We start from the raw sequence: 11,463 nt of genomic DNA on the forward strand, positions 1-11,463 counted from the left end.
GTTCTTTAACTTTTTATGCCATGAGGACATGTCTACATTTTAAGTGTGGGGTGGGGGATACTTCAATGTATATATGTATATGTAGCAAGTTGACTGGTTGATGTTTCTTTGTTTCTCTTTGATTGTTTTGATGTTTTGAGTAATAGTTTCATTAGGTAATTTTAAAGTAGGTAAGTGACTTGTCCCGACAACGGATCTCTTTTGGCAGGGTTCTTGAGGGACTAAGTCGGAAAAAAATGGAGACTCTTCCTGATGACGGATCTTTTAGACAATTTTCTTGAGAGAAGTAAGTCTAGAGAAAAGACCAAAAAGATTTTTTTAGGTAGTGTAGTAACTCCCCCTTGGTTTTTCTTTGGGCCACGGTTCTTTTCCAAGGGTTTAGACACACTCGAGTGTAGGTAATTTTTGTTTAGTTTATTTTTTTTACAAGGGTTTATTTTTTTTAGTTTTTAGTTAGGATTGATGGGCTACGAGTTGAATTCGAAAGAGAAACCCCTAGCGTTAATATACCTAAACACAATAGACACTAGAGTGTAACGCTTAATCTCAGTGGTTGATTCTTGCTAAAGTGCCTTATATTGTATGTTTGTCACTGACTTAAATACTCATAAGAGAGTGTCTTGATAAGCCAATCTGGAGTGAGTCATATGCCATGTGTGTGTGAGTTATACTTATTTCATGATTCACATTTGATGCCTAGAACTTGCCCCGTGTGTTTGCAAAGCGAAATAGTAGTTTCATTCAGTCTTAAAGGTGATATAGGCATTTCTTTGTTGAGCCAGACATATAAAGTAAACCCACCTAACAGTAGCACATCGTAGTCAACCCCGTTAAGCATATAATCCTGTTTCTTTGGCAACCACATTGCGAACCTTACCCAATTGTTTGAATGGACATCTGTTTGAACCCCTTTACCTCTCATAAGCACTTGAATGGTATTGAAATTATGCAAAAGCAAAAGTGTGGGGTGGTGGTTTGGTTTTTGAGTGGAACCGTTGAAATAGAGAAAAGGTGCAGTATTTGGAAAAGTAAAAGAATAAGCACCACGAGAAAAAAAGAGAGTAAATGTAGTAATCTATAAGTGGTGGTTGTTACAACTGCACCTAATGGATTGGGATGTTATAAATAAAAAGTGGTGGAGTATTTGGTTGACATAAGTATGGTTTTGAAGGTTAATGTAATTATATTAAAAGTGCTTAGGGAGGTCAGTCACTATATCTAAATATATCCTACCCGTCTCTTAGCCTACATTACAACCAAGTGAAATCCTATTGATCTTAGACTGAGCAGGCTCGATTAGTAGAGTAATACACTACGGGCAAGCCTATGGTACATCTTTGTGGCATGTGAATGTCCTTTTTGAGAGTGAGCGAATTTTGTTTATCTAAGTTCCTAATTGTTCTTGAAGTCGTTATATGTGGAACTACTCTCTTGTGTGATGTGAGGGCATGTGATTCAAGAAGGAAAGGCAAGTCCTGACTTCTGTGTAGAGTAATTTGAGTAAGTATGAATAATGCACGGCATGTGAGAGTCGACTTTTGAGGCAAAGATTGTTTACTACTAGGCATAACTTATGTGATTTGTTCTTTGTGTGATGTGTTAGGAAATAATGCTTAGTGAAGGAACCTATATAGAGTGTGGTGGATTGCTCGAGGACTAGCAATGATTTAAGTGTGGGGTGTTGATAATAGGCTAGATTTATATAATTTGGCGATTGTTTATGCCCCAACTTGATTATGTTTCACTGTGATAATATAGTTAAATGATGATAAATTGGCTCTAATTGTGAATTTCACACGTTGCAGGAGTGAGTCGCACGTATGAGGACTTAAAGCTGTGAGTGGAGCTAAATTCAAGAAAAGCCCCTAGGAGCTGAGTACGTGGGAAGACGAGAAAAAGAAGAGATGAAATGAAGACCAGGACTAGCGCGGTCACTAGCGCGACCGCGCTAGCCCAGATAGTCGAGGCAGAATGATAGGGCATATGCGCGGTCACTAGCGCGTCCATTAGCACGACCGCGCTAGCCCAGTTCCGGAAAATTAAATTTCAGGAGTAAACTTGGAAGTTCGGGAGTAAATCCACTTAACCTACAGATGGTCCAGCTCCCCCAAAAGATTGATTATCAAGGTTTTCATAGCTTAGTTCAAGGCAAGGAGGATAATTCAACATCGAGTTCTTCCTTTCTTCCTTTTATTTTACGATTTGTGATGAATTTGAATATTGTTATGATGAACACTAGTATGAGTAGCTAAATATTTTAGTCTAAGTTTTTGATGGAGCCTATTGAAGGATGAACTTCTTGTCATGTTAATATAGTTTGCCTAGTTTAATCTCTATTTGTTAAACTATGTGTTTGTTGTAGTTAATTGATAGGATCCTTAATTAGCTGTGCCTATTTAGTGTGCATAACTCGGGAGAGAATGCATATTTAGGTAATAGTTGAACAACACCACTCCCACAGTATATGAGGGATCAATAACTGAGGGTTTAAAGGCGGGATTAGGGATAACGAAGCCTTGGGTGCAATCTAAAGTGAGCTGTAATAAACAAAGCTAGCTAGCGTATCTTAGGAGAGTGCGTCTAGTAAATTATTGTGATTACTCGGGAGAGATTTACGGTAATAAGAGTGCTCATGATTGATAGAGATGATTAGGTGAATCTATATGAAACATAACCGGAAGGGATTCCATCAATAGGGAAAATCATAACCTTAGATTCTTCTCTTAATTGTTTACAACTTAATCATAGTTAGTCTTTATTTGCTTACTTACAGTCAGTCTTAGTTAGTAGAAACATCCTCAATTGTTATTCACAACGTTTGGGGAGTTGATTAAGTAGAATTTCATAAGTTTAACGAGAGTAATTGATAGGTTAATTCCTTGTGGGTTCGACTCTAGGCTAAATACTCAAATTATATTTGCAACGTCCGCGTGTCCTTTTTATAAGGCATAGTTGGGTATGATCAAACAGCTATTCCGAAAATCAGGAAATAAGAAAGCAAAACTTACCCTGTAACTGTACAACGAATGCGAATAAGCTATGCAGGAAGAGAGACAAAGGAAATTTGAAGAGGAGTTGAGCAGCTGGGAAAATTTAGAGGAAGAATAGCGAGGATGTGCAAAGCTGGAGATGTAGATATTCGTTGTTTGAGCGGTGTAAGGGAACGTGTCAAAATTAAGGTAGGTTAGGCCAAAATATTTGCACTCTTCCGAAAATGCCCCGACGACCCCAAGCTCCTCAACTGTCCCTTATTATAGCCTGTTTGGCCAAGCCGTAAAAATCAGTTTATTTTGAGAAGTGCTTTTTTTCAAAAGTACTTTTGGTGAGAAGCAGTTTGTGTTTGGCTAATCAGTTTGAAAAGTACTTCTGAGCAGCAATTAGTATTTGGTCAAGTTTTAAAAAACTGCTTCTAAGTGTATTTTTCTCAAAAGTGCTTCTAAAAAAGGTGTTTTTGGATTACTTTTTTTCTGTTTCTTCTTCTCCTCAAAAGCACTTTTTTCCTTCCAAAAGTTTGGCCAAGCACCTCAAGTTTTGGCCAAAAGTGCTTTTGGCCCAAAAAAAAAACACTTTTGGCCAAAAAGAAGTTTGGCCAAACAGGCTATTAATAAGAGGAATTTGAGTTTAAGAAAAAAAAAAGGAATACGTTTGAACTTATAGTATAATAAGGATTAATACATATATATTTTGTGCGTATATAGTACGGATATAAATCATTGAATAAAAGTAAATTATTTTCAAATATGAAAAGAAGTTATTCTCTTTGGCACGAACTAAAAATGAAATAAGTTAACGTAAATTGAAACATAATAAGTATTATTTGCTTAAAATATAAAACGAGATGCAAATTATGTGAATTACTTTTAAATATCTTTGTATCGTTTTTCTTTGGAGGGGTGCACCTGGGTTGTATTGCATTGCCTGGGTGACGCCTATAGGCCCGGGTAGCAAGCTATCTGATGGATCTTCCTTAAAAAATTAAGTTAATATTATGTGAGTCGATGACCCACATATAAGCATATTACATCCGTTCATTTATATTTGGCATGTATACTAAAAATAGATTTTCATTTTTACTTGTCACTTTACGCATATCAAGAGAAGATAAATTTTTTTCCTGTTATACCCACAATATTTATTACTCATTTCAAATCATTTTCTCAAATCCAATAAAATATGCATCATTTAACATGAGTATCATGGTAAAATATGTACTTCATTTATTATTTCTTAAAGGGCGTGAAAAGTCAAAACGTGCCAAGTAAAAATGAACGGAGGGAGTATAAGATATCAAATCGATACTACACTTATCTTAGCAAGGGCTGAGAAAGGTATAATAAACTATCAAATATCACTTGTGAATTATGAATATGAATTTTATGAAATGAGTAATAATAAAGAGATTGCTATTCTAAAGATCATGATATTAAATTCAAGAAGTAGCTTTATGTTGTTAATATACATTTTCTTATTTCACACTTTATTTATATAAAATATTACACAAATTATTGGCATAATACATATATAAGCCCTCAAACTAAGTCCCAGTTTGGCACGTATGCTCTTTCATTTCGGGTGTGTACAAGTAGACACCTCAACTTGTCTCCACTTTATCAGTTGAAAATTTCAATTTACAAAATGATCATCTAGACTTCGAAATTTATATGTCACAAATGCTACATCAGCATTTGCGTTTACATATTCAATTTTATGCTAGTTGAGGTGCCTATTTGTGCACACCCAAAATTAGAGGGCATAATTGCCAACTTAAGCCAAGTTTGAGGGCCTGTTTAGATACCACAGTTTGGTCAGTCGTATTTATTTTGGCTGTGACCCTGTGAATGAGCTGCTTCTATTTTCCTCAGTACTAAATCTATGTTCAACCATGCTCGCATTTCTCGTATAGCTTCTTCCCATCTTCTTCTCACCACAACAAAACCTCTACAAACTCTCACTACTCAATCATCGCCAAAATTTTCATTCCCCATTTCACAATCACAACAATGCACTCAACAGAAAAACCCACAAGATCTTCTCTCTTTATGTTCCACAACAAAATCCCTCCTTCAAACCCAACAAGCCCACGCCGTCGCCATTACTCATGGCCTTCTCCCTATCAGCATTTCCATTTCTTCCACTCTCATTCTCCGTTACGCCGCCTTTTCATCAGACCCAAGAATCATACGGACACTGTTCGATCAAAGTCTCCCTTTTTCACGTTCTGCGTTTCTTTACAATACACTTATTCGAGCTCAAGTGATTATGGGTGTTGCGGATTATAGTGGGTTTGAGATTTATAATGGGATGTTAAGAAGTGGCGTAAAGTCGGATGATCATACGTTCCCTTTTGTGATTAAGCTTTGTTCGGATTTTATGGAGGTTAAAAAAGGGTTGGAAGTTCATGGATTGGTGGTGAAATCTGGTTTTGATTATGATGTGTTTGTGAATAATACGCTGACTTTGTTTTATGGGAATTTTGGTGATTTGGTGGGTGCGCGAAAAGTGTTTGAAGAAATGCCTGAAAGGGATTTGATTTCGTGGAACAGTATTATTCGGGTGTTTTCGGATAATGGGTGTTATTTTGAAGCTATTGGGATGTTTAGAAAGATGGGCTTGTGGTCCGAGTTTAAGCCCAATGAGGTAAGCATTGTGAGTGTATTGCCTGTTTGTGCAGTGTTGGAAGATGTGATGGTTGTTAGTGAGATTCATTGTTATGTGATCAAAGTAGGTTTAGACTGTCAAGTGACTGTTGGGAATGCGTTTGTTGATGCATACGGGAAGTGCTTAAATGTTGAGTCGTCAAGACGAGTTTTTGATGAGATGGTTGAAAGGAATGAGGTTTCTTGGAATACAATGATTGGTACTTTTGCTCATAATGTGTTTAATAACCATGCATTGGAAAGTTTCAGGTTTATGATTAATGAAGGTTGGAAAGTAAATTCGACTACAGTTTCAAGTTTGCTACCGGTCTTGGTTGAACTTGGCGAATTTAGTAGGGGAAAAGAAGTTCATGGTTTTTGTCTAAGGACAGGTTTAGAGTGTGATGTCTTTGTTGCGAATGCCTTGATTGATATGTATGCAAAATTGGGGCGTGCAGCTCAAGCATCTGCCGTGTTCCACAAAATGGGTATTAGAAATGTTGTGTCGTGGAATACAATGGTTGCAAATTTTGCTCAAAATAAGCTTGAGTTAGAGGCTATAGGACTTTTTAGGGAAATGCAATCTTGTGGTGAAACTCCAACATCTGTCACGCTGACAAATGTTCTTCCTGCATGTGCACGAATTGGTTGTCTTCGTTCAGGAAAGGAGATACATGCCAGGTCAATAAGGAACGGGTCTGTCATTGATCTCTTCGTCTCAAATGCTATAACCGATATGTATGCAAAATGTGGTTGCCTTAATCTGGCCCAAAATGTGTTTGACACGTCTCTTAGAGATGAGGTATCTTACAATATACTCATTGTTGGTAATTCACAGACAAGTTATTGCTCCAAGTCTCTTGTACTGTTCTCTGAAATGGTGATGACAGGGTTGAAGCATGACACAGTTTCCTTTGTTGGAGTTCTCTCAGCATGTGCAACTATTTCCGCGATTAAACAAGGAAAGGAAATTCATGCATTTGCAGTGAGAAGATTGTTTCATGAACATCTCTTCGTTTCAAATTCTCTTTTGGATTTTTATACCAAATGTGGACGGATTGATCTTTCCCAGAAGATATTTGACAAGATTGAGAACAGGGATGTAGCATCATGGAATACTATGATTTTAGGGTATGGGATGCTTGGCGATTTACATACTGCAATTGATATGTTTGAAGCCATGCGAGAGGATGGTATTGAACACGATTCAGTCTCCTATATTGCAGTTCTATCAGCATGTAGTCACGGAGGACTAGTTGATAGGGGGAAGAAATACTTTAATGACATGCTTGCTCATAACATTGAACCATCACAGATGCACTATGCTTGCATGGTTGATCTTCTTGGTCGTTCGGGGCTTATGGAGGAGGCCATTAACCTTATTACTGGTCTACCATATAAACCAGATGCCAATATTTGGGCTGCACTCCTTGGAGCATGCCGACTCCACGGAAATGTGGACTTGGGTTCTTGGGCAGCTGAGCACTTACTTGAGCTGCAGCCAGAGCATCCTGGGTACTATGCTCTGCTCTCAAATATGTATGCTGAAGCAGGCCGGTGGGGTGAAGCTGATAGGATCAGAGAATTGATGAAGTTGAGGGGTGTGAAGAAAAACCCTGGATGCAGTTGGGTTCAAATTCAAGACAAAGTGCATGCTTTTATTGTTGGACAAAGACTGGAAGGACTGGATCCGTGTTTGTCGCTTGAAAGTGTTGGTTGAGGTGGGTTGCTTTGTTGAGCCTTCAGAGTATGATCACTACTTGCACTGGATGGTTTTATTTTTCCTGTTGGCCCAGACTTTTGTCTTTGGCAATTGTGAGCTATGTTGCGTAGACTCTCCAAAATGATGCCGCAATCGTGTCGGATCCTCCAAAAAATGCACTATTTTTGGAGGATCCGACAACCGGCAATATTTTCGGAGAGTCCGAGCAACATAGATTGTGAATGTGAGATGTGATACGCCTAGTTGAAACCAATATTTTTCATCATGAAGTAGTGTGGACCAAATTCTAATTCCTTTGGAGACCCATTTGCTGCATGACGAAAAATCTTTCTTCGTTTTCGTTGTGAGGGAAGTGGGGACATGTAAAGGAGTATTCAGCTGGCAGTGTACCTCAAAATCATGGCCAAGTGCAAGCTTAGTCGAGGACAAGAACTGAAAGGATATATCAAGAGCTCTCGTGATCTGCTTTGCTTAAGGTCTGCTGTTACTGGAGCAATTTCCAGCCAAATGTAAAGCAATCATGGACATGTGTTGAGTGTTGACTATGCTCTTAAATTGATAAGTATTCATGGCTGGTCAATGAACTACTTGTCTTTGAGCTTCTGGCCTGCACCATGGAAATGCCAAAACCATATGAAGCACTCAAGGAGTTAGTTTTCTCGGAGAAGAGTAGCAGAACAAGGCTGCTTTATAAATCTACTTCTGCTCTAATTGCTGATTGGACTTAGACGAGCTAAATGGAACAGCATTGACAACGAAGATTCATATAGCTGATCTGACTTGTTCGGGATCGAGGCATAATTGTTGTTATTTCTGCTGTTGTAAGGTGTTCTTGACCCACAACTCAATAAATTTGCATTTAACAACCATGCCTGTTACCATCATAAAAAATCCAGAATCACAATGGTGGTCCCCCGAGTCCAATATTACTGGCTTTTCATGTACTTGTAACTTCAATCTTGATTCAGCTTTTCGTATATTGCTTATGAGGTCTTTCAGTGTCAGGTGGCAGATTTTGTTAAATTCGTTGTTTTTCACTTACATGAGGACCTAAGATGAAGGACAGGAGAAAAAATCTTACCTGCCTTAAGATGGACAGGAGAAATTTTGTGTGAAAAGGGAATTGTAGAAAATATCTAGAATAAGTTATGTTTGAACTTTTGACATCTTTTCCATGAACTGAAATCTCAATTATAAAGCTTGATCGTTTCCATTGTATGGCTCTTTGACACTTAAAGAAGTTACTCTTCTATAAAGCTGCTTATATTTTACTGTTTTCTGCTAGTAGTTGGAAGCTGGCATTCAAATTATTATTAAGATACATACATAGTCATCCAAAGAAGTACATTTATAACCAAAAAAGATAATGACTTTCATCTTAGAACTTATAAAGCACAGAAGGCAAGCGAGGCATAATTAACACTTCTATAGGATTTACTTTGCGCATTGTCATCCCTAACCCTTCTTTCATATCCAACGGTTCGTTCAATAGTGTACTAAAATCAAAACCTTGGAGTAAATGAGCTATTGCAAGGTGTGTCACTTGAGTTGCATAGGTAATCCCTGGACAAGATCGTCTTCCAGAGCCAAATGGGATGAACTCATATTGTTGACCGCGAACGTCAAACCCTGCTTGACTAGTCAAGAATCTCTCTGGATCAAATGTATCAGGATTTGACCAAATCTCGGGATCTCGTTGCAGCTTCATTGTATTGACCCACAATCTTGTACCCTTGGGAATGTGGTATCCATGTACAATGCAGTCCTCAACAGATTCATGGGGTACTAACAAAGGTGCTGGTGGATATAATCGCAGTGTCTCTTTAATAACAGCTTGGAAATATACCAAATTCTTGATATCACTCTCTTCTACCCATCTGTTTCTGCTAATTTTTGTGTCTAGCTCTTCTTGGACTTTCTTCATGACATCCCTATGGTTTAACAATATTGCCATTACCCAATTCAAGTGAATAGCAGTCGTGTCCGAAGCATCCAATACCATACTCTGGTAGAAACAACAATATAAGAAAAACAAAGATCAGAAAAGCAAACAAAAAGACAATCTTCTTATCAAAGCAATAGATAGCTTCTAGTTACCATCAAAGCAATATACTGGTATCCTGCTAAATTGTTGCACAATTCAATTCAGAACATAGAGTCTCTTGGAAGTGATCAAAAGGTCACCATTAGAATTGTTGTATCACGAGTTAAAATTCAATAGTCAAATCGGTGGATAATGGGTCCGCCCCTTTAGCCTTCTCCACTTAAATACCAGGTCTTGTCTATTGTAGGGTTCGAACCCATGACGGGCACCTAACCCACACGTCACCGGTTGTGCTCTTACCATTAGACCACACCACAAATCATAGCACGTTATTACTCTATTTTCTATGTTACCATACATATTATATTTGATATGGATTTGAGCCGTGGAAATAGCCTCTTGCAGAAATGTGTAGGGTAAGGCTGCATACGATAGACCTTTGTGGTCTGGCCCTTCCCCGGACACCGTGCATAGCGGGAGCTTAGTGCCGGGCTGCCCTTTATTGAACCTATCATACTTGATATGACGATTAACCGTTGTTGTAAGTTAATTTGATAGTATAAAATTCTTTCTATACTGTGCATAGAAAGAATTTATAGCAGTATAAAATAAACAAATTTCAAGAAAAGCAATGGATATATAGCAGCAAGAAACAGCACTCACCAGAGCTGTAGCTTTAATGGTGGTTTCTCTAGTATAACTATCAGCAAAATCTTCATTGCTCATCATAGAAAGCATCACATCAATAAAATCCTGTTCATTTCCAGCAACAACATCAACTCCTTCTCTCTTCTTCACATGTTCATCCAACCAATTTTGTAAAACACAATCAATATCTTTAAAAGTCCTTTTCATGAACTTGACATGCCCTTGAAAATCAATCCATTTGAATAAAGGAATAGGAAATGCATCCCATAACACAAACTCCATTGATATATACATAAAATCTTTTAAAGCTTTTTTAAATCTTTCAGCTTCTTCTTCATCTTCTGCTTTCTCATTAAGCCTTCCATAGCTTTTTCCGGCTATCATTTTCACTATCAAGCTCAATGTCAACTTTTCTATCCAATTTGTAAGATTTAGTTTCACCGGTACATAATCTCCGGTGACCGGCAAATTATCTCCGGTGATCGAGGAATGATCCCCAGTGACCGAGGAATGATCTCCGGTGACTGGAAATAAAGAGAAAAGCTCTTTTATACTAGTTTGAAGTTCAGAAACCCTAACATTTTTCAGTTTTTCTAATCTACTACTAGAGAGAACTTCCTGAAGAACAATTTTTCGAATTTTTCTCCAATAAGGACCATAACTGGAGAGAAAAAGCATAGCGTTATTGTAACCGATGTACTCGCCGGCTAAAGATGCCGGCCTGGCGGCGAACGCTTTATCGTTAGCATTCAAGCAATCTCTAACGGCATCGTAACTGCTAACGACTAATACACGAGGTAACCCTAACCGGAAAGTGAAAACGGGACCGTATTTTTCAGCTAAAGTCGCTAGTTTTCGAGATAATGGAATGTCGTCGGCGCCGGAAAATTGTAGGAGGTGGCCGATCACCGGCCAGCCGCCGGAGATTTCTGGCGGTAAGGGGTTCAGAGGTTTTGAAAGTTTGAAATATTTTAATTTCCATATGAAAATGGAGAAAAATGCAAAAACTATGAGAACTGAAATTGCATAAAAATGAGAAAAAAGATTATCTTCCATTTTTTCCAACTAATTTTCAAGAATCTAAGGTTTATTAGATGTGTTTTTGAGATAATACAAGGATGTATTTTTATATCATTGAGACTCTAATAATTTATTATATATATATATATATATATATATATATATATATATATAAAAGAAAAAAATTTGGGTGTGCATAGACCACTAATGCTTGCATAAGTATAGACCGCTTATAACGCTCCTCTTTGGGGTGCGACCTTCCCGATCCCCCCATAAACACAAAATGCTTTGTGCACCGAATTGCTTTTTGTTTTTTTGGGTATCAATTTTGACTAAAGTTTAAATTTTGACTAATAGAAGAATAAGATTGATAAATTATCCCTTTGGGAACA

General features: G+C 37.7%; 2 protein-coding genes across 2 annotated transcripts; one reads left to right on the top strand and one right to left on the bottom strand.

Annotated features, from left to right (window-relative positions):
* The first annotated feature begins 4,868 nt into the window (after positions 1 to 4,868).
* Positions 4,869 to 8,345, top strand: LOC104213668 (putative pentatricopeptide repeat-containing protein At1g69350, mitochondrial). Its single transcript, XM_009763199.2, has one exon. It carries the CDS (start codon positions 4,873 to 4,875, stop codon positions 7,354 to 7,356), a length of 2,484 nt encoding a protein of 827 aa, XP_009761501.1. The 5' UTR covers positions 4,869 to 4,872; the 3' UTR covers positions 7,357 to 8,345.
* A 315-nt stretch (positions 8,346 to 8,660) lies between these two features.
* On the bottom strand, positions 8,661 to 11,123 carry LOC104213667 (nicotine N-demethylase CYP82E4-like). The gene is made up of 2 exons (XM_009763198.2): positions 10,067 to 11,123; positions 8,661 to 9,364 (listed from the first exon to the last, which is right to left on the bottom strand). The coding sequence occupies exons 1-2, from the start codon at positions 11,105 to 11,107 to the stop codon at positions 8,738 to 8,740; spliced, it is 1,668 nt and encodes a 555-aa protein (XP_009761500.1). The 5' UTR covers positions 11,108 to 11,123; the 3' UTR covers positions 8,661 to 8,737.
* Positions 11,124 to 11,463: the final 340 nt, after the last annotated feature.

Source organism: Nicotiana sylvestris, chromosome 10 (assembly GCF_000393655.2).
Source record: "Nicotiana sylvestris chromosome 10, ASM39365v2, whole genome shotgun sequence".
Lineage (NCBI taxonomy): Eukaryota > Viridiplantae > Streptophyta > Magnoliopsida > Solanales > Solanaceae > Nicotiana > Nicotiana sylvestris.

What these genes read in the sequence shown, in the direction of transcription:
- LOC104213668 (XM_009763199.2), top strand. Translation starts at nt 4,873, where the DNA reads ATGTTCAACCATGCTCGCATTTCTCGTATAGCTTCTTCCCATCTTCTT.
- LOC104213667 (XM_009763198.2), bottom strand. Translation starts at nt 11,107, where the DNA reads ATGGAAGATAATCTTTTTTCTCATTTTTATGCAATTTCAGTTCTCATA. An exon ending in CCATTAAAGCTACAGCTCTG is followed by an intron (nt 9,365 to 10,066) that starts GTGAGTGCTGTT and finishes TGTTTCTACCAG; the next exon opens with AGTATGGTATTGGATGCTTC.